A 24,155-nucleotide genomic window follows, 5' to 3' on the forward strand; every position below is an offset into this window, starting at 1 on the left:
AATAATATTGAATATTAATTTCATTTTGTTACTTTGAAGCATGTCTCAATAAATAAAGAAGATTATTGCACAATAAAATACTAATATATATAAAAATATAAGTTTTATTATATATATAAAAGAAAACATGTTAGAAGACGAGCGAGATAGCAGGTGTAAAAGGGTGTATAGGCTGGGATAGCAGGTGTAAAATCACCTCTACAACAACCCACTATAAGGATGACCGGAATAAATATTAGGATAAAATGAGTGGAAAGCCAGGGGCAAAACTTGAATTGAATTTACTGACTATTTTCTCAAAACATGTCAGCTTAGTGGCAATGAATACTATTGTTTTAAAGTGCCAGGTTCAGTTCGTAATGTGCAGCTAATGCCGACCGCGACGACATTGGATATGTCATGGGACGTGTCAGACACTGGGTGTGTGACTGACAAATATCTGGTGAGGATCACACTTATAAATCAGGATCAATGTATGGATACATCGATTAATATCAGAGAATTGGAAACAACGGAATCATCATTGTCTCAAACGAACTTGATGCCGTATTCAACATACATGGTTGAGATAACACCTATGAATTCTGCTGGGTATGGACCTCAATTTGCTGTAGATGTCACAACATCTGAAATCGGTAATCAGTGTGTTTTGTATTGAACTTTTAAAACTTACAGTGTAAATCCTTTAAGATATACGAAGACTTATTTTCACTTTTGTAGAATGTAACGTTATGTAATGTTGAGAAATAATGCATCATTAATTATGGAATATTAAGAATTTTTGAGTATTAGGTTATAGGTGATATTGATATTAATATCAATGAATTGTATTGAAACGTATTAATAATCGATCTTATAGCTCCAACAGCTGCACCATCTAACGTGAGGCTTGAAAACCAAGGACCATGTCATTTGCAATTTACCTGGGATAATTTGCCATGTGGAAGAAGAGGAGGGGGCATTACTTACGTCTATGAGATTCAAAATCTCATTACCCAACTGACTCGGAGTAGTATTGTCTATACACATAGAGCTACAATCACCAATTTAGATTGCTTGGTCAATTATCAGATGAGAGTGAAGGCTACAAACAGTGCTGGCAGTAGCCAATGGAGTGACTACCAAACTGCATCAACAGTGTTCCAAGGTAACGCTTTATAATAATTGCATTATAATAATTTTAAAATGTCCAAAAAGCACTTTTTTTTTTTTAGAAATTGTTATAGCTCACGTTTTCATATTTTTTATTGTCTCAGACATCAGCATATCAGTATTGTATGGATCTGATGCAGCTACAGAGCTGCAGGTAACATGGGGAATCCCCCCAACTGGAGGTTGTTCATGCAGTGTTATGTATTTAATTGAATATACATTAATCAATCCTGGTCAGTGCGGGAACCGAGATGATGGTGTGAGGATGAATGCTGGTACTATGTCAGGCAATTCATATACTCTCACTGGCCTGTCACCATACTCTACGTATGATGTATATGTAACACTGATGGTTGATGACAGACAAGGAGATGTCAAAGTACCAGAAACTGGTACCACATCACAAAGCGGTAAGTGCTCAGAAGTATACATACAATATATCACTGTAAAAAGTCATCCACATCATAATTTTATGCAAAATAGAAAAGTCACATAGTACGTATATTAGGAAGAAATAACAAAAAGTTTAAAAACATATTTCGAATTTGGTTGAACTTCAATACTGTGAGATTTGTCAATAAAAACAAAGTCATTCAGTGCTTCTGAAGTTTGGAATACAGGGTGTCCCATAAAATATAGAGATCTTTTAAAATGTGCTTACATCCATCATTCAGTGTTTACATTTGTGAAAACCACAACTTTTATCTATGATTTGCTGGAAACCAGAGTTCATTTGATAAAAGAATAGAAAATGTGCAAAATGTATCATTATCATGCAACCATTATAGCCGAGATAATATCTTCAAAACAGTTTTATCTGGAGTTCTGGTTTTCAGTAAAGTATAGCTTTTCTGGGACATCATGTATGTTAGCATCAGATTGTATATATTTGTCAGAAGGGGCTGATATTTTTTTATATTCTCCTCTATCCCCATTGTTTGACAAGTGCCAACGTCTGGACCAGTGGTTTCAGTTACTGAGAGAACCAGAAGCAGTATCTACTTCACTTGGCAAGAAATATCATGTGAATCACGTGGAGGCACAATCCTGTCCTACAACGTACAACTTACCGATGTGAACAACGACAACATCTTTCAAATGTCATTTGGTCCAACTGAGTTATCTGTCAACATTACTGGACTGGAACCTGACCATGAGTATACATTTACGATATCAGCAAGAAATGGGTTGGGAGAAGGTCCAGTAACAGAACACACTGAAAAGACTTTACCTTTAGGTAAATATGAATAAAATAATAGTATATTATGCACATAATAATTAATTACAATTGTATGTCAGACCTAGTGTAAAAGAATGCAAAACTGTGCTTTATATTATAATTAAATATGATTATTTGTTTTTTACCCGTAACATCTATTTCACAATATAGGGCCCAATCCTCCATCATCTGTGAGATTGCAATCAAGGAATACGTACAGTCTGACGTTCTCTTGGGATGATGCTACTTGTGAAGGACTGGATGGGTGTAGTAGTATAACTGGTTACTCGTACAAACTGGTTCAAGCATCTGATATTAACGGTCGTGGAAAATTAGGAATCGTTAGTGATACAACGGTCACAATCGACGATCTGCTTCCATGTACTGACTATGACTTCTATGTTGCTGCAACTAGTGACGAGGGTTTTACAGGACCATATAGCGAAGCTGTATTGGCACAAACTGCCATGATAGGTATGATTTTACTGCTTGTTTGAATGTGTAACCAGTGACATAATTATTTTCACTATGTGGATATCATGCGGGCACTCAATATTAAGATGTACACTATATTCACTCCTTTTAAAGACGTCCTTTTTGCCTCTTTACCCCTACCCCATATTTTCGTGTTTTACCCCAAGACACAACTTCCACTCCAAGACCCCATGTTTTTCTTGCTTTCCCAAAAATCCCTTCCCCATCTTAAAATACCCCACTTCCTCGCCCCCCTCCCCCCCAAAAAAAAGGTAAATGTGTTTCAAAATTATTCTAGCCGTATTTTGACGATACTAGAGTTGTAACAATTCTTACCTTCCTTCCTATGACAGAATCTACAGTTTCGCTATTGTCTGTAGTGGTAACCGATGTGGGTCAAACACATTTATCGTTTTCGTGGACAGAATCTAAGTGTAGTGAAAGGAATGGTGACATCGTGAGGTATTCATATGAATTGAGTGGCACAAATAACGTCACAAGGGGTGAGACATCAGATAGCAGTGTCACAATAAACAACCTGACACCGTATGTGATGTACTCATTCAGGATAGCAGCCGTCAATAGTGCTGGTCAGGGACCATTTACAGAGGCTATTGTGAGTCAAACTGAAGAGGATGGTAAGGAATCTTTATAGTCATTGGCTATTAATCTCGATCAAAACGTATAAACCGTTTTATTATTGGCAATACAATGCAGCACAACATAAATTTTGAAGAAAAACAAACGAAAACAAAAATAAACGCATTTGAATTTTCGAATATCCTAAAGGGCAATACACTCAAACCAATACACTCAATCCACTGATGCGCATAATAATCATATCCTGCAACGTACTGCTTCATAAAAGATGAATGAATGAATGAATGAATGAATGAATGAATGAATGAATGAATGAATGAATGAATGAACGAATGAATGAACGAACGAACGAACGAACGAACGAACGAACGAACGAATGAATGAATGAACGAACGAACGAACGAACGAACGAACGAATGAATGAATGCATGAATGCATGAATGAATGAATGAATGAATGAATGAATGAATGAACGAACGAATGAACGAACGAACGAACGAACGAACGAACGAACGAACGAATGAATGAATGAATGCATGAATGAATGAATGAATGAATGAATGAATGAATGAATGAATGAATGAATGAATGAACGAATGAACGAAAGAACGAACGAATTAATGAAACGTATAGTTTTTGAGTGTTCCTGCTGTTGATATCATTGTTGTTGTTGCTGTCGCCGTCGTTGTCGTTAGAGTCATTATTGTTTTTTGTGTTATTTTTAGTATTATTGTTGATTAAGTAATTAATTAATTTATGAATGTACATTGTGTGTGATTTGAAATTTGGAATTAAATCAAAATACTGGACTTACTATATTTAGCAATGCTACGTTGCATTTGATATATAACATCACACTTCATCAGGCAACTAACCCGCTTGATTGATCCTAGACGGCTAGGGGTCGCCTTGATGGCTCTGTCCCATGCGTAGGATGGTTGTATCGTAGTCCTCTCCTTTTATCACATGGCCAATCCAGCGGATCAGTTGCCAGATGACGTGTGATGGTATCACACGCCACGTAGTATTGTTGAAAATAGTAAATCAAGTATTTTGATTTCCGAATTTCATGTTATTACAACTGGATGACTTGTTAGTTGTGATTTCTTGACTAGTCCAATAAAATATCCACTTACTTGCAGACGTTTCGAAACTATCAGTTTCCTTTATCGATGTTATTGATGTAATGACGATGTGTATACAGCTGATGTTGACTGCTGCCTAGCAACTGAGTTGCCAGTTCATTTCTTGTCAGTTATCAGATCGTCAAAAACGTGACTCAAGCTGTATTGACCCTCGTCTCTTGCCTTTTTGCCTCATAAGTCAGCTATCACAGACCATGTGGTTGAAACAATCATGTAATCGACTGGGATGGGGCAATACAACTTGAGTCACGTTTTTGACGATCTGATAACTGACAAGAAATCAACTGGCAACTCAGTTGCTAGGCAGCAGTCAACATCAGCTGTGTACAGATCGTCATTACATCAATAGCATCGATAAAGGAAACTGCAAGTAAGTGGATATTTTATTGACTAGTTGTAAGAAATCACAACTAACAATTCTACAATGAACAGTCCTGATGAATTTGTTAAAGAACTGGATGACTGACAATAACTGATTCATCAAATTGTGTGTGATTGTTAATGTCATTATGAGACCAAAGCAAACGTGTTTTAACGTTGCAAAGTTGCATGATTATAAATAGGCTCTTTTAAAACAGTTCCACCAGCACCTACAGGATTGCACGCTTCTAACACGGACACTAAGGCAATAACAATTCAGTGGTTGGAGCCTGACCCACCTCATGGTGTCATCATTAGATATCACATCCAATATTGGATGACGAGTGAATCTATGAGCACGGCAATGTCTGCAATGAATAACGGACCTACTTTTACATTATCAGGGCTGCAACCTAATGACGAATATGCATTTAGGGTAAGTTTCTTTACTAATGTTATGATGTAATAAAAGTACATTTCATTTCTTGAACAACTACAGCCAAATAAATTTCTGACATGTTAAGTGATCAAACAAAGTAAGTCTCGTGGAGCAAGAACATGGAATAGATTGGGGAGATAGCAGATGGCAGATGGAGTTTTTAGGCCTGTATATTATTTGTAATTGAATGAGGACTGAGAATGATGTCTACTGTTACCGATGCTCTTTTTGATATAAATGATGATTATAAAGGCAATAACAAAAGCGAGTTTCACAGCAGTTTCAGGTAATAGAGCCAAGTACAAAGGCAGGACTACAAAGATTATTGAACACTTGAACATGCTGAGAGGAAAATGAGGAAAGTGGAAGATAAAAAAGAGTATGACACGAATTTCCATATGAGGTCAGGGGAGATTTTAAATAAAATAAAACTCATGGTGGACTAACATAATAATAATAATAATAATAATAATAATAATAATAATAATAATAATAATAATAATAATAATAATAATAATAATAATAGCGACAAGGCACATATCCACTCAATTAAGAGCGCTCAAGGCACTAAAACAAAAAACAAAAACAAAGACAAAGAAAACTGGAACTAAATTAAGAAACATAACTTAAGAATTAGAGAATGTCTCTGACATAAGATGAGTTTTTAACAACTTTTAAAACAGTAACATTTTTAGCAGTTCTAATATAAATAGGCAGTTCTTTCCATAGACGTGGAGCTGCGATCGCAAATGATCTGTCACCCCCAGTGCATGTTTCCAGATCGAAGCGTACGGGTGGGAACATAATGTGAAAGGAGTTCAGATAAATATGACGGAGCAATATCATTAATACATTTATATACAATCAACATAAGTTTAAAACAATTCTTTGTGTGACAGGAATCCAATGCAGTTCCTTTAGGATTGGCGTGATATGGCAATATTTTCTGGTGAAAGTAAGAGCGGCAGTGTTTTGAATTTTCTGAAGGCGATAGAGTTGGTTTGCTGGTAATCCATAAAGAAGTGCATTGTTGTTATCCAAACGAGAAGAGATGAATGAGTGAATAATTTGTTCAGTAGCATCGCGACTTAGGTATTTGCGGATCCGGCTGATGTTACGTAGTTGAAGCGCTGAACAACGAATGACATAGACTAACGAAACACATTCATTTGCATTTCAGTGGTCATGTTGGGGTAGTAAAACGATGTAAAAAATACATAAACATCTATCTCTAGCAATGTTGAAAGGCTGAAACATATGATTTAGCAGTGTGAGGAACTCTGGCTGTTATGTAATGATGATTTTACTAACAAAATTAAATAATGATATTTTTATTAATTAATACTAAGAATGATCAAAAACAGTCTTGTAATTTTTTAGTAACATTCTGTATTGTTGACTTTAACTACTGAGATAGAGCATTCTGCAATTTCTTGAGGCCGATTTTAACGAGTAAGTGCATTTTGGAATGGAAAGTTTATTTTGACCTGAACAAATGCGGGAATTGCATATTTGTAACCGAGTTACCAATTCGAGTCTTGAGTCGAGTCGAGTTATCTAGGTCTCGAGTCGAGTCGAGTCAATTGAAGTGTCGAGTCCAGTCAAGTCCAGTCATTTGGGATTTGAGACCCAAGTCCTATAGTCGTTACAAGTCTAGCGGGTGTTAAATGGATATGTTTTTTTCTGTTTTTCGAAAGTCTCCGGAGAAAATCCTTACAATGTCAACATCAAGATATAAGGTGTATGCTTAAAATATCTAAATTATTTACTTATCAACCGTGTTATCAGATCACAATGCATTAATTTGTGCATAGTTTTAATAATACAATTTATAAAGTAATAATTATTACAAGGAAGTACACACAATTTTTTCTGATTGCAATAGATATATCCTTTGAACGTGTGGTTTTTGATTCTTTTGTTTTTGTTGTTTTTATGTTTTGTTTTTGTTTGTTTTCAATGCTGTAAGATGATTACCATAGTCATAGTTAACTAAGTGTTATCATCACAGGTACAAGCTGAAACCTCAGCAGGAAGGGGAGATTGGAGTACGACCGTAACGGCTGTAGCCAAGGAAGGATGTGAGTACAAATTCAATTTCGAAGTCACAGGAGGGAGTGTCTAATTTGGATTAACGTGACTTAGACAGTAAATATTAAAGGCCTCTGATAAATACATAAGATGTTAGTTTCAGGTAAATGTTACCTTGGTATACTCCCAGTGTCATGTTTTTATTTTAATATATAATAGTGCCTAGTTTGCCTGTTGAACTACGAATTTCACCTGCAGAGAATTCTATTACGTTAATGTGGAACACACCCATCAATCCAAACGGAATTATCAATGAATACACGGTAAGAATATGTATTTGTATTTTTATAGATAATGTGACTTTTGACGTCAATGCCTGGCAGTATGCGTACGCATCATCACAATTTCCATTGTTTTTTGCCTGGCAGTAAGCGCGCTCATCATATTTTGTGCAGGGCTCGTGATTTTAAAACTCATGCCATATAACAAGAAGGCTATTGAACATTGTAATGGTTGCACGGGGCTCACTCAAGCATATCAATATACCAGCTCCACTGCCTTTGTTGATAAACATTGAGGTCACCTCATCTATACAGTATGTGTCACACACACACATGCAAAATATTTGAATTACGGTATAGGTCACTTAATGAGAGAGCCATTGGACATAATGCGCGCGCGCTCATACGTTGATGCATTCAATCAGTGGACGAGCCCCGAATGGGAGTGTAAGCGCGTGTGCAATTATTCAATTGTTTTGCACTCCGCACTTTGCACTACGTATTTTGCTACCGGCTTTTCTGATTGGCTGTGTGGTTCTATGAGTGTATGAAATAATATTAAACTTCGAGTCTTTTCTTGTATAAACGGAATTACTTATTAACATAATGTTTCTTATACCATACCATTAACATACGCTCGAAGTTACATCCATTTATATTACAATAGAGGTTCAAGAAATGAATGTACTATTGGTTCAAAAGTCAACCTATAATAACTGCAATGAAACAAATAGGTTTTATCAATATTTTCCCACAAAAAATACTGACTCAAAGAATAGGCTACATAAAAAATATACGCAATATGATGACGATTGTCATCACACTCGGGCATATTGCCAGTGCCGCCGACAAGGGGGTTAAGGGGGTGCGTTACCACCGGGCCCGGGGTCCTAGGGGCCGGTAAAAGTAAACATACGTGAATGGGCCCATAAATGCAAAGAAAAGACACATCAGGGGCCGCCCGTAAAAAAGGGGTCCTTTGTGCTCATTTTACCCCCGGGCCCGTAATGGCTCTCGGCGGCCCTGCATATTGCCATACTACAATGTATTGGTTGGGATTTAAACATACAATTTTCTTTCATACCTGAAAGCAACTATTATGATTAAAAGCATTTTTTATAAACGAGCCGTGTTCTTGCAACTTATAAGATTTCATTTCCTTCATTCTTTTCAAAATCGGAAGGGTACATTATGGCTTCTACTATTTATTGATGAAAAGTAACGTAACGGCGTAAAACTTTGTTCCCATGTGCACACATGATATTCCACTGCGCTATTACGTGATTTATATATTTTAGATCGACTACCAAGCACTTCGCAAAGGTTTCGATCCAGGTTTCATCTCTACTGACAAATACACCACTAAGAATTCTACCCACTGCTGCAGATGGAACCCGTCAGCATAGACATGTAGTAGCTGGCTAGAACCATCTACCAAATATGAATTCAAAGTGTCAGGAAGAACCTCTGTTGGACAGGGAGAGGAAGCTGTCATAGAAGGATATACTGCAGCATTTACATTCGATGGTAATTACAATGAAAATATAACTAAACTAATTATATTCATTTAATATTATTGTAGATGATATACGATTATTTTATATCGTCACCTTATTATCTGTATTTGATGCAGACTCGTATGTACCACAGCAACCAAGTGTGGTCTCATCTGACCAATCAGTCACTATGGAATTACCTGCTTTGCACAAATACACAAGGTTTGTTTCTATACCATTAATGATTATTAAATAAAATAAATATACAAAATGATACAAAATCATCTGTTGCTATCCGTCTCTAGTCTTTATTGTGCTTTACTCACAATTAAATTCGGTATTATATAAAAAATTAAGCAACACTTGCAGTTTTCTTTTCTTTCTGTGACATATTTGCTTTAATAGAACAATATTTGTGTTTGTTAAAGTCATTTGCGGAGCATGTTGTCGGGACGCCTTGATAAGTTCTCTCTAAAAAAGGTTGTTTTATATTTAATTTGTTTGAGTCAAAACATTTAGGTAGCAATAAATTCATATATTTCTTCCCATAAGCAACGTTTATGTAGCAGTGGACAAGGTAGACAAGATTGCCAGGAAGAGACGTGCTACTGAAGATATACTGTATGCCAATCTCACAAGAAGTGATATAGATGACACCAATTCCTTTACAATTGGTGACAATAAGACCTATGGTGGATACACGAATCATGTCCTGATTGGTGGAGAAGATTATATGGTCATGATTCAGTATGCTAGCTGTACACCTGTGGAAGAGGTAACTATTTCGTGACGTGTTTGATTGTAATATTTAAAGCGAAATTTATATTAAAGCCACAATGTACAATTTCTTTCGCAGTTTAAATTTGTTATTGCTGAAATAATACTAGAATAACTATCGAGAAGGCAGTGTCGCCGAAAACCATTACGGGCCCGGGGGTAAAATGAACGCACGGGCCCCTTTGATCCGAGCGATGACGGTATAGGACTTCATAGGGTGTGTGTGTGGGGGGGGGTTGGTGGAAACAGAAGTAGCATAAATTTCTTTGTGGCATGGGGGAGGGATATTGGTGTAAAATGCTTGTTCAAGTAGTGTGTTTAGCCATGTTAGCTGGCAATAATCAAATATTCGTTCAAAACATTCATGGGGGGCAGGGCTTTTTCAATTGCTTCACCACGTCTCTGGAATACTCTGCCAAACCACATTAAATTAAGTACATCTTTAGCACAGCTTTAAAGTTCTTTAAAAACTCATTTAATGAAAGAAGCATTTACTGATAAGCATCACTATATTTTTGTTTACCTGTTGATTGTTGTTCATGTGTAGATCAAGTTGTATGTAAATTAATTTTTATTACGTAGTGAAAGATAATCTCTGTATCGCGCCATTAGCGCCATTGATTTGGTGGAGATTATTATTTGAAAGTGACATATTGCTCCCAGATTAAGTTTCTCTAAACAACTTCTGCGCAAGGTGCAGTAAATGTGTCAATTTCAATGCCAATTTAAAGCAAAAATTATCAAGTATGAAACGTTGAATTGGAGAAATGCGCGAGAAAATTTGCAATTCGAAAATAACGACTTTTGCTCCCAGATTGAAGCTTTTGGAACAATTGCCAATTTAAAGCTGAATGATCAAATAATAATGAACATTGGAGTGAAACATGCGCGCGAAGCGCGCGAAAATTTACCATTTGTGTTCCCACGATTAATCTACACTATATGATATCGAGGATTATCATTATGGTAAAAGCAGACAGTAACATAATTCAAGTGAAATATTTATCTTGTATTGTTAATGTACGTCTCTTTTACCTGTTTTTACGGGCTCGCTACTTTTGCTTGCTTTTTATCATGTTGAAGTTATGGGCCGTAAAAGAGCAAAGAAAACAGACCCGGTAATGAACCCGTAAAGGCAAACAAAGAGACCGTCGTGGGCCCGTAAATGTCCATTTTACTGAAATAGCAAAGTACATTGAACCCCACTTGTTATTTTGGCCGTTTAACATGCAGTTCTACGACAGGACATAGTAATATAGTCATAATATGACTATATATATAGTGTAAGAATTACAAAAGCTACGCGACGCAGCATAGTATTAGTCTAAATGTAATATATAATAGGAGAGAGAAATAATGGACTAGTGATATTGCAAAGTATAAATCCAAAATGGTTCTCTGCAATGTGTTCTTGGTGTTGATGGCCATCGGTGCTTGAATGATCAAGGACTTGAAATGGTGTGCTATAGGCACTGATTTACCTCTGTTAGTGTTGTAGATTTTGACATCAGAACGTGTATTATTGAAACGAGTGTAAAGTGATGTGATGGTCTTACCAACACATTTTTTGTATTAATTGCAATTGATTAAATAATTATATCAGCCATGACATCTTGCAATGAAGTTTGGAAGTAATGGGTAGGATTCGTGAGTGGTGGTGCTGGTGAATTTCTTGCCCTCAACAATGAATTTGCACACAATACATTTTAGCGGGACATTTAGAACATCATCATATTATATCGCGAATTTCACAAAATCAAAATTATTTGATATCTGAAGGACATTCCTCGTATTCAAAATGCAATTCGATGTGTCTGATGTGCTCTCAGGTCCCACAAAAAGTACTATGCAAGCGTTGCTATCCGATTTCTTACGCTAACATACATTTTACGTTTATTTTAACAGTGTTCTACAACGAGATGGTCAAGACCAACCACATTTACAGGTATTGACGCATTTGTGTTTATATTGAGGTTTGGTTAAATTAGGAATGAGGAAAACCGACCAAAAGAAATGAACAATCACAACCACAACAACCAATAACAACGATGATGACAATAACAACATCAGCATCTATCACAAATGTGTATTATTATAAATTGTTGTTGTTGTTGTTGTTGTTAATATTGTTATTATTATTAGTAGTTATTATTATTATTATTATTATTATTATTATTATTATTATTATTAGTGTTATTATTATTATTATTATTATTATTACTACTACTACTACTACTACTACTACTACTACTACTACTACTACTACTACTACTGTTATTATTATTTTTATTATTATTATTATTATTATTATTATTAATTATTATCATTTTTGGTGAATAGTTGCTATTTATTATCATTATTATCATCACAATTATCGTCTTTACATGTATCAATTAAATTTTCAGCCCCAAAGCTCACAAAACAATTGAAAGGATCGTCGTCGTCGTCTGTAATAACAATTGTCATCATAATAATCTTCGTGGTAATTCTATTTATGATCGTAGTCGTTGTTATAGTACTGAAAAGGTAATCTTTTTGAATATTGAACATTGCTGAATATTTGACTGTTTCTTGCGCTTAATCGTCTTATAAATGTGTACCTTAGCGTAATGTTGCACTATCATATTTTTGCAAATGAATGATAGTTTCAAGTGTGTAGATGACGAATTTGACGAGAGCCCCTTGGGCATTCCGAGATATCCATGGTCAAAAAAGGTTTACACAGCATCAGAACAAAAAATTGTGATAAAAATTTCGATTTTGATAACATTAGTCTCAATTCTTTGTCTTGTTATAGCCATGCATTACGAGAAGGTGTCCATGTTTTTCTTATGAAATGTTCCCCTTTCAATATGTTTTCAGGCGTCAAAAATCCCCTTCACAAACGTCACCAACATCCAATGAAACTTACGACGAAATCGATCCACAAATCGCACAGCAGTCTGCAATACAGAATGAGACAGGATATGAAGTGAATCTAGCCATGGAAGGAATACAAACACCTAAGCAATACGAAGGAGATGAGTTGGATTATGAAGACGTGAAGACTAAGAGAGAATCTGATTACCAAGGATTAAATACAGGGGACATGGAAACGGAACACGATTATCAAGGTTTGGGCGAAACAGAAAAGAAGAAAGAGTCGAATTATCAGGGTTTGAATAAAGCGAACATGGACGAAGAACATGACTATCAAGGTTTGGGGCAGAAAAGTGACACAAATCGTAAAACTAGCTCCCCGTATGTTAATGTTCCCTGATTTGAAATTTTTAACCATTTTGATATACGCGAAGTATTTTATGTGTGTAAATGTCAAGAAGTAAAGGGTTGTTAAAAATATTTCATTATCATGGCTCGAAACCTTTACCAAAACCGAGAGTATCATATTTCGCCCGCAAAATCCTTGCTAAGGGCCTGGCTACCAAGAAAAAAAAAAAACATTTTAAAAACGTTTTAAATAAGTTATATTTTGGCTTTTGGTTTTTAGGTAAAAACGTTTTAATAACATTAAAATGTCGGGTTATATAAAGGTCATGAAAACATTTTAAAACGTTTTGTATGAAAAGACACTACAACAATATTTTTAAAATGTTTTCAAAATATTATTGTAAACTATTTTTGCAAACATTTTTTCCAAACATTTTATCAACACTTAAATAACATTATGTTAAAATATTTGCACCCAGCAAACACAGAAATGCTTTTAAAATGTTTTTTACAAAACGTTTTAATAACATTTAAATGTCGGGTTATATAAAGGTCATGAAAACATTTGTAAAACGTTATTGCAAATATTTTTTCAACCCCAAAATAACATTCTGTATAGAATGTCTTGTATCAAGTTTTCAAAAATGTTTTTGGAATGTTATAAAAACGTTTTTATACCCTTTATATAACCCGACATTTTAACGTTTTCTGTAAAACATTTTGTGTGTGCTGGGCAGAAGATTATCATAAAATGTTTTTTGATGTTATGAAAACGTTTTATACTCTTAATATACCCTTTATATAACCCGACATTTAAACGTTTACTGACAACCTTTTTGCGAATGATGCCGAAAACGTTTTGTGTTTGCTGGGTACTTAATACTTGCTTAATTGATTGGAATTATTCCTCACAAATTGCTGTGAGTTTGCTGATCCTAGAACATGTTAACTATATCCAAGCAGAGGCTTTTTACACTCGTGCGATACCTTACACAAAATAAGTTGCAGTCCTTTAAATGTACTCATTTATTCATTTTTAAATGTATTATTTACTTATTTATGTATTTATTTATTTTGAAAAATTTATTACTAGATTGCAACACTGTATTTTTTTCTCACTCAAAAGCATAATATTATGAACTGAATCTTGGTAATATTGCTCGTGCGATACCTTACACAAAATAAGTTGCAGTCCTTTAAATGTACTCATTTATTCATTTTTAAATGTATTATTTACTTATTTATGTATTTATTTATTTTGAAAAATTTATTACTAGATTGCAACACTGTATTTTTTTCTCACTCAAAAGCATAATATTATGAACTGAATCTTGGTAATATTGCTGTTAAATATAAAACGTATTCAGAAACGTCACAATATGCTTTACGCTTGACATGCCACAGGTTCATCAAGTTCATGGACGAGATACTGTTTACATGTAAAAAGCAGACAATGTAAATATGCCTGCATGACTTTACAGATTAATATCGTTACAGGGTAGTATAGCATTAGTAAATGTTGTAACTCGTGACACCTGTGAGATATATTACAAAAAACCTTAAAACCACGTCATAATATTAAAATGATTATATGTATATAAATTGCAAAATTGCAAAAAACATAATATTAAGATAATTATGTATATAAAGTGCAACATTTCCAATGATGTTTCTTTAAAATTGTATGTAATGATAAAATCAGTTGGAGATATTCATCATGTTTATTGGTATAGGCCTACATATATTTTATTCTCACACGCACACCTTTGTGGAGTATTTCACGGGATTTTCACAACTGCTGGCCATCCATTGGAACACTTAATTAGTACTTTTCAAATCTTAAAGTTGTTGATATACGACGGTCATGGAAAAAGTTTGGAATGCTTCATATTTGGTTTTACACTGCAATATTTAGGGAAGACACTCTGATATTTTGACAGCGAACAAAGTGTCCCGAGTACTGGTACGCGAGGGATGATTTTGAAAGTTTATATTGAAAAATAAAGGTCTTAAGGTGACACGTTCTAATAGATGAGTCCTGTACTAATAGGGGTCCCTTTGTCAGACAGATTGGCACTAGGATGACAGTATTTTACAAAAACGAGCTCTTTAATGATATGTTTTTGTATATATACGGCGGTTTAATGAAAAAGCACAAAAACATGATGTTTTGTAGCAGGTTGTTTAAAAACTCCTGGATAATTCCTTGTGAACTCATCATTACAAACCATAGCATAATGAGAATACCTCTTCCTTCTCCAGATTGACTGTACTTATTTTAGGAAGTTCATGTCAAGAAGGTGAAAAATATTCCAAACTGTTGTCCATGACTGCACAAAATACATCCAGCAAAGGCAAGAATACAAGGAGGAACACAACTGTATATAAACTGAGAAAGTCATCTTATTTCACGCCGAAAGTGCCTGAAACAATCATTTGGAAAGTAGTAGTTGCAAAGTGAATTCTTTTCAGTTAATCTTGTATGCAAAACGAATTGTCTGATACTTAGTTGTAACTTTACCATAAATTAATTTACTCGGAAGAAATATATTGGCTTTAATTTTTCTCAGCTGCTATTAAAAATGAAATATTATATCTATTATATAAAATGAAATAATATATTATATCTTAAAATCTTAATGTAATGCAGCATACACCCGAAATCACCTATATTATTATATTATGTGTAATGTAAATATCAAAATCAAGTGGATTCAATTTCAGAAACATAATAAAGGGTTTACAAACAATAAGTCCCCTAACATTTCGACGATTTGAGAAAAAAAAAAGTGGTAACATTTGGCGACCCATCGAAAGTTGTCTCGTTTCTTCTTTCTTTTCTTCCAAATTAATAACATTGCCCAAAAACAAATTGTACTTTTCATTATCAAAACTATGAATGTTACCAATTTATCAATTCATAATGATGCCTTAGTTTTTGCTCTATTTACTTTTTGGTACTTTTCATTAATCAAATCTCACATTTGGTCAAAACGAGTCTGTTTTGCTTCGTTGAACACAAAAAAAGTGTTAGATCTGCATCCAAAATGTTAAAAAAATAAAGCAATCTTGTAGATCATTTATTAGGTGTTTGTCATCTTAAATTACACAATAGAGTGACCACAATACAGATGTTAATTATCTTGAAATTAAAAACAATGAACTGTCGGCTAATATGTTGAAAATGCAACTGTTTCTGAAAACATCATTTTTGAAAAATGTGATTATTTTTGAAAAAAAGTAAATTGTTCGAAAACGAACAATTAACTTTGGGAAGGTAGCCAAATGTTTCCTCTTCACAGGTTTTTAAATTTCCAAATCGTCAAAATTTGCTATAAGTAATGAAACCAAGTTTGTTGTAATTTCAGGCGGGTATTTTTGTTAATCCTTTATGTATGATATTGAACATTGACAGCCTTGTAACTTTTATCATGAATGTGTTCACTCAGAATTAAATAAAGTGTGGGTTTTTTGGTTTTTGGTTTTGTTTTATTTTTATGGTAAAGAATAAAAAAAATCACTCATTTCATTGTAAAAAAAGCTCATTATACTGTTAATTATAGTCTATTTGGCAGCACTAATGTACAGCTATTAATTTTTGTTATATTGAAATTAATGTCATATTTTCTTAACCAGCAGTTAGCGCTTTTTATCAGCATTAATGTTACTCAGACTTATTGGCTTGCATATTAATTGTAATGCAATCACCATGCTCATGGAATAAAGCAAAATGGATCGCATATCCTGAAAATCCATCCTGAGATAGCGACCAAAACATTGTATATAATTTTTTATATGTTGTTGATCTATTTAGAAATACATGTACTTGGAAATACTCAAATCTTAATAAATATATGATAATTACAATTAAGTTCCGGAATATGTTATTCTCTTTGTTTGTGTGGTTTTGTTTTCCTTGTTTGGTTGGTTGTTGAACTGGTTACTTTGTTTTTTGTGTGTGTGTGTTGCACCCTGAGATACCATATATATAATAATATAAATGTCTAAATATTGTTCATCGCCATCACAGATTCAAGTGACAGGTTGTAGGTTCAAAAGCCTAGATGCCTCTTCGACCATACGTCGTCGGTGGAACTAAAAAAGCAAGAAAAACAATAAGTAATAGATGAAGACAAATAGACAAATGTTCACCTCTATTTTTGAAGAGTGTATTAAGGGTTACATGTTGCAACCTTTAGTATGTATATCTGTTAATTCCATTTAATTGCTATATCATTTTATGAAGGTTTATTCACTTGAACCATTGCATCCACATATCAACACGTCCTCTGTCCGTAAATAGAACATATATAGAAAGGGGTAAGCATTTTACTTTTGTTTTGGCATTTTTACCTGACTGAAGTGAGTTACTCTATTTTAAAGTAATGAACGAGATTTTGTAGCATCACGTGAAAGAATCTATTTTGCCAATGAGGCTTACGCATTGAATTTCCTTTCAACTTGCGTCACGTCAGAGTGAATTCAAAGTATTAAGGTTATTAATTATTTTAAACTGTTGTGATTTGGTAGTTCACAGCATCTTACGAATGGTAGTGAGCTTTGGCAAAAACTGCATTGCTCAATTCATAGCGAGCGTGTAGAAGAATAAAAATATCACAGATATACTTTTATAGGTGCTGCGGTTCTTGAGTTACGTTGTAAAGAGGGCTGAAACAACAACACTTTTGTAAAATGTACATAACTCATTAACAGTGATTAATAACAATAAATTAAGCAAGTTTGCAAAGTATACGATTTGTAGAATGAACTTTTGCAAAACATCAAGGCGTTAATTTTCAATAATATATTGATCTAGATAATGAAAATCGATTTTTAGGTTGCTTCGACCAACAATACCTCGTCTACCCTTAAGAAGGCAAAGTCTGGATTGCCGCATTGGTACATTGCAAACTCTTAACAAACTTCATTTTGGTATTATTTTTATGGGTCCTAAGTTGGTGTCAGTGCCGCCAAAATGAAATAAGGAATGCCACGTATATTTGTCATTGGTCTGACTTACGTTCGGCTGTGTATTTTAATACACATATAATAGTATTGGCTGGTATTAAAATACCAGCCAATACTATTATATCGGCAATTTCGTGTTACTTTTCACAATGATCCTGTTCAAGTGGTAAAAACGATGCAATCTCCAAGTAAAAATCAATTATTGACAACCAATTTTGAGCATATTTTTCGTGTAAATAAATAGACTTACCTTGCCTGTGTCTGTGGTAGGCAACTTGTCAACGAATAACACATACTTTGGCATAAGGAGTGTGGAAACCTGTGTAAAAATGTAGTATTAAATGGTGACGAAATGTACTGTTTGTTACTATCATAATAGTTTTTTATTGTTATTATTATTGTTATTAACACGTAGTCCATGTTTTTTTTAATTATTTTAATGGATTATTGCATACACAGTTAGGTGGGTTAAGTTGGGTTGTTTTTAGTAATAGTGGGGAAAGTTGGGTTTCTCTTGCTCATTTGGTGAAGTGGGTTTTTTTTAAGTCAAATGGTTCGTCCCTTAGTTATTACGCGCCACAAGGTAACCTTTTTAAATAGTTTTTTACCAAATTTATTTGATATTTGATAAGTGTTACCTTCCCCTCGCAATACACTCGTATGTCATCTCCATTCACAGTAACCGGGATCTCCTTATTCAATCTGAAATGACGTACATGGTGAAGATCGTCAAGTTGATAGTCAAATACAGCATATATGCGTAGAATGTGTCCAGAGTGAGAATATGCCGATTCATAATAATTTTTGAGATATGTTGAAAGTCTCATAGTAACTGTGTAAGTAGAAATTGTGAGTTTCTATTGTGTATTGCGTCTTTCAAATGAACTTGTCTTTTGGCTGACGACAAATGTAAAACTCATGTAACCATAAAATAAAGACTTGTTTCAAAACAGGCTTCAGTTGACACGTCTTGCATTATCTATATCAGGTTTCGAGGGAAGACATGCACCCGATTATATTTCTTGTGATTTCTGTTGTTTTAAATAACGTGTCTAATTATTACAAATACACGATTTTGCAGTAGTTTATTATGATCATCGGTCTAACTTACTTGATGCAAGCGCAAACCTCTTCGAAAGAGCGCTCATCTGGGACACCAACAACCTATTCGAAATGTTTTTAAAAAATGTTAACAACGCGATACAACCACACTTTTTGAATGTTTACATTATTCAACGAATGGGTACGAGGACTACGAGGACTGAAAAATAGCTTGACATTTTGTTTTCATTACATTTTGTAAGTAGTCAGTAATTGTTTTTTTCCGGTAAGAAAGACCTTTGCAACGTGGTAAGAAATTGCATAATCTTGATTTTGGACATAAATTTCTACAGAAATTGTCCCTTGTCATGTCCACCTGTGTTTGTACCTCTCATTGAATTGTAAAGCTCTGGAACCTAATTAAATATTGCGTATTTTAATCTTAAAAGCATGCAGGCCCAATTCTTATATTCTATTCGGTACCCGAAACGAAAAGTATACAAACCAGGGCATCTGCTACCGCTTCGTGTTCATAGAGCACAGCTTCCAGCTCAAGTGGGGCAACATTAATGGCTTCTTTGATGACAATTAGATCCTGATGAAAATGGGAGTATAAGAACTCGTGTTTAATATGGCCGAGGTATTAAGAATCTCATAATGTTATCGGTATGGTAAATGCTCATAACTTGTCTAGAACACGTTATGTCTTGGCCCATATACTAAATGCTTTAACTCGATTACTTTGGGTGAAGATGCAATTCTCAAAGATTTAAAAAATATTTATCAAAAGGCGATGCGAACAATACAGTTCTTAAAAGGGTTGGTTAATTGATATGAAGGTGTATGACACCCTTAAACTATTACTAAAGATTGGGATTCACTATAATTTTGAAAATTTTAACTTTTAACAGTTTACATGTTATTATTGTATTTATACACTTACTGTATTTCGGCCAAGAACACGAAAGTATCCCTTATCATCCATGATTCCAAGATCTCTGAGGTAATTGAAAATACAATACTTGATAATTTACGTAGTTGACAGGTCATAATCTCCGTGAATTTCTAGTATTCATGGTAATCATATTTGAGTATGGTCAAGAAAAGTTGAACCATAATCCCGGCAAATAATATTGCGGCAATTTAATATGCAACGTAGACATTACTACACAGCCCAAAATCAGCTATTACTCCCGGGCTATCACTTGACCTCTAAAACATTATTTCGCAAGAAGTACAAGTTACACATATACTCAAACTGTGTAGACTCTCATTCATCTGGGTATGTTGAAATTAAGATTTGATTTAAATCTGGTCAACCAGACATACCTATTTTTGACGGACGAACCGACGTTGCGACTGAAACCTTCAGTCTTCAGCTGGGTTGTGATGCAAATGACCTTGAGTACCGGACATTCCTCCGAAGGACGCAGTCTCAGCGGTTCGCGAAGTTCTGACTCAGGACACCACACTTCATGAGCGGACAGCCTTATCGCCTGATCAATTATGTGATTTACATAGTCTCTGCCTAGACAACACTAACTTTACATACAGCGGCAATTTTTACCAACAACGTCATGGATGTTCCATGGGATCGCCTGTGTCACCGATAATTTCTAACCTATATGGAAAGATTTGAACGTATTGCTTTGTCAACGTTTCCTGGTATAGCGCCCTCTAGATGGTATCGTTACGTGGACGATACATTCATCATAATTAGATCTAATGAACTTGACAGGTTTTTCAACCACATCAATCAAATTGATCCTCATATCAAGTTCACGCAGGAAGGTTTGTCGGACAACAAACTCGCTTTTCTCGACTGTCTAGTGTCCGTGGAAGTTGATCGCTCCCTTACTGTGTCTGTTTATCGAAAACAGACACACACGGACCAGTACCTATAATTCGGTTCCAATCACCCGCTAATTCAGAAACTAGGCGTGGTAAACACCTTGTTCCACAGAGCTGATTCCATCATTACCAAGGACTACGACAAGATCACGGAATATCAGCACTTGCGCAAAGCTCTGGGTATTTGTGGTTACCAGGACTGGGCTATAAATAAGGCCCTGAACAAGGACAACACCAAAACAACTGCCACGAGCTCGAATCAGACGGGGAAAACTACGAGCATCACCATCCCATACCACGGCGACTTGTCTGAGAAACTCAAAAGAATTTATCGCGACCACGGGATCACCACTCATTTTAAACCTACAAACACGATCCGCCAGTCCTTAGTGCATCCCAAGGACAAACAGCCTAAGGGTAGGATCAGTGGAGTGGTCTACGGGGTACGCTGTTCGGAGGAAGCAGCCTGTCAGGACTCCTACATAGGAGAAACCGCCCAACCTCTTCACAACCGCATGCTACAACACCGCAGAGCCAGCTCAGGTGGTAACGACTCAGCGGTTTTTCTACATCTAAAAGCCAGCGGACACCATTTTGACATCAAGGATGTCCGGATTCTAGACTGTGAGCAGCGTTGGTTTGAGCGAGGTGTGAAAGAGGCTATCTGGGTTAGAGCGGAGCAACCATCTCTCAACCGTGGAGGAGGCGTCCGGGCCAAGCTGTCACACGGCTGGGACCGAATCATAAAGGACATTCGTCGTCGATTGTCATCAATACCGGAAGTGTCCGGTACTCAAGGTCATTTGCATCACAACCCAGCTGAAGACAAAAGGTTTCAGTCGCAACGTCGGTTCGTCCGTCAAAAATAGGTATGTCTGGTTGACCAGATTTAAATCAAATCTTAATTTTACACATATACTCGTTATTATTGTTATTATTGATTCCACAAAGAAACTTGTTCATTCGGACGTCAATATCCAGCTTAATACCTTGTATGCCACCAGCCATTCTCATCCTTGGCGTCTTTAGTCAGCTTTTCGTCCATCCAGTAATACTTGAACACAGCGTACCCTCGTATGCATATTTCTCCACGTGTGTCTATTGGGACAGTTTCGCCCTTTTGATCGACTATTTTTACCTTAAATTAAAATAGAGTGAAGGTAGGAAGATTCAGCATGTTTAGAAGGCAAATGTTTGATTCAGAGTTGAACCCTCTGATCGAAAACGAGGACATTCGTATTTGATTGAAAAATGTCAAAAGAAAAGTGAAGTTTGTTTTCGAGTGAAATATGTTGTACCTTACAGGCTACAGCTCATTTACTATGATCTAAACTTTTTCTCAAAATTCCTATATCGCAAAAAGGAGCTCTGCGAGATGTCAACATGGTATAGGTATTTAAAATAATGTTCAAGTTTTGCAAACTGCTATCTACCTAAAGCATTTGTCCAGAAATATTACATGACCGAAAAACGCGATATTGGACTTCAAAAGTTGTTTCATTTGTCTGATAACTTCACTCATAATTTTATGATAAAACATCTTTACAGGAAAGCCTGCAGGCCCTTGAAAATTAATTCGTTTTCTACCCAATTCCACCTTTTCGGTTTTGTAGATGTAACACTATTTTATTTATTTATTTATTTATTAAGGTATAAAACAATCCAGAAAGCAGGTCACAGACCTGATACGCCTGGGTAACAATTAAAAACATGCATAAAAACAACATACAAAGCAACAACAAAGTGCATATAATAGCATAACATTCAAAGGCAAAAATCACAGATTATTAAGACGCTGAACAACTTGAGGAATGGTAGATTGCATGTACCTGGTTCGCTTACAGCGAGGAGGATCAATCTGCTGGGCATACCTAAGATTCCTACCGTGCCGATCACCTTTGGATTTAGGCAGCATTTGAGAATGTTTAGCAGACGCTTGCAAACCTTGGCCAAATCGCACCAACAGCTGATCTCTCCTCTCACATAAGGAAACCAAACCTAGTTTCTCCAAAGCAGCCCGATAAGATGTGTGGCTCTGCCCCAGGATGATACGACACGCCCGCTTCTGGATCAGCTCCATCTGCTCAGACTGTGCCCTGGAGATACTAGTATGCCATAAAGGGCTGGCATATTCCATGATAGGCCGAATGTACATTTGATAGACAGAAGATAAATCATCCCACGAAGCATTGAAGCGTCTCAAAACATAAAGTATATACATTCGTCTTGAGGCGCGAGATATCATTGAATTGACTTGAGTAGTCCAACTAAGATCACTTTCTAAGGTGATACCAAACTAAATGTGCCTTTCCCAAAGGAACCTATGTTTCAGATTACCAAGCAGCTATTGTTTGTTTGATAAAACTTCTGAATTTTTCAATTATTACACGCATGTGTTGTTATTCGTTCCTTTTAGCCATCGGCAAACACCTATAACTGACTTGGTTGGTGCTGATAATTAAATTAAACAAAGAAGTACCACAATACCTCAATACCACCAGTTGGATAGACGGCAGCCGAATCCAGGACATATGCAGGATCCAGTGGGTGGGACAAATGAATTCCTAACATCTCTGTTGCTCCATATTGGTTCTGTAAAAAATCGAAATCTAATGATTACAAACATGCAAGTGTTAATCGGTCAGTTAGACTTCAAGTACCTTATAATTTTGGTGGATGTTGCAAATGTTATTTACCACAGTTTAGCGGTCTTCTCTAATTTAGCAGAATTTTACACACTTTTCTGCAATTTAGCATATAATCTCAAGATTCAAGATTTAGCATCATTTTACTGTGACGTATCACAATTAGGCATAATGTTCTGCCTTTTACCACACTTTCGCATTGTTGGCTGTGATTTACAGCAATTCCGCCGATTATTTGCGAGCTCCCATTCCTTCCCCAGTGGTGGGGCCTGATTAAGAGTGTTGTAGTATAAAATGAAGGCAAACTTACTGTGACAAATGGTGCTAGTTGCTTCAGCTTTCTTCTCAGTGTACTGGGTATAATGCTTCCTGTTACACAAACTGGTATGATAAAGCAAAATGGGTCACACATAAGTTGTGGAGCACTCGTCAAACATGGCCTAATGGTACATTGGTCACATGCCATAAA

At 35.5% G+C, this 24,155-nt stretch overlaps 3 protein-coding genes across 4 annotated transcripts in view; 2 read left to right on the forward strand and 1 right to left on the reverse strand.

Annotated features, from left to right (window-relative positions):
• The window catches only part of LOC140148901 (3-[(3aS,4S,7aS)-7a-methyl-1,5-dioxo-octahydro-1H-inden-4-yl]propanoyl:CoA ligase-like), a 107,480-nt gene that overhangs the window by 70,722 nt on the left and 12,603 nt on the right, over window positions 1-24,155 (reverse strand). The window contains exons 3-7 of the mRNA XM_072171005.1: window positions 23,997-24,067; window positions 23,529-23,633; window positions 22,031-22,179; window positions 20,134-20,188; window positions 19,696-19,785 (exon numbers count right to left, since the gene is read on the reverse strand). Of these exons, the coding sequence (XP_072027106.1) occupies window positions 19,696-19,785; window positions 20,134-20,188; window positions 22,031-22,179; window positions 23,529-23,633; window positions 23,997-24,067 (470 nt within the window). The remainder of the gene's footprint in view (window positions 1-19,695; window positions 19,786-20,133; window positions 20,189-22,030; window positions 22,180-23,528; window positions 23,634-23,996; window positions 24,068-24,155) is intronic.
• LOC140148880 (receptor-type tyrosine-protein phosphatase delta-like) lies at window positions 1,273-9,124 on the forward strand. Of its 2 annotated transcripts, XR_011858533.1 has the most exons (8): window positions 1,273-2,389; window positions 2,543-2,845; window positions 3,199-3,483; window positions 5,169-5,386; window positions 6,807-6,841; window positions 7,401-7,470; window positions 7,640-7,743; window positions 9,000-9,034. XR_011858533.1 is itself a non-coding variant. In XM_072170978.1 (7 exons), the coding sequence occupies exons 1-7, from the start codon at window positions 2,251-2,253 to the stop codon at window positions 9,105-9,107; spliced, it is 1,227 nt and encodes a 408-aa protein (XP_072027079.1). In that variant the 5' UTR covers window positions 2,076-2,250; the 3' UTR covers window positions 9,108-9,124. The 2 variants fall into 2 exon arrangements, 1 of the variants encoding a protein (XP_072027079.1); XM_072170978.1 differs by lacking the exon at window positions 6,807-6,841 and having other exon boundaries at window positions 2,076-2,389; window positions 9,000-9,124.
• LOC140148912 (uncharacterized) lies at window positions 9,115-13,604 on the forward strand. The gene is made up of 6 exons (XM_072171016.1): window positions 9,115-9,228; window positions 9,335-9,419; window positions 9,750-9,972; window positions 11,880-11,919; window positions 12,380-12,500; window positions 12,837-13,604. The coding sequence occupies exons 2-6, from the start codon at window positions 9,388-9,390 to the stop codon at window positions 13,231-13,233; spliced, it is 813 nt and encodes a 270-aa protein (XP_072027117.1). The 5' UTR covers window positions 9,115-9,228; window positions 9,335-9,387; the 3' UTR covers window positions 13,234-13,604.

The sequence above is a fragment of the Amphiura filiformis genome, chromosome 1 (assembly GCF_039555335.1).
Source record: "Amphiura filiformis chromosome 1, Afil_fr2py, whole genome shotgun sequence".
Lineage (NCBI taxonomy): Eukaryota > Metazoa > Echinodermata > Ophiuroidea > Amphilepidida > Amphiuridae > Amphiura > Amphiura filiformis.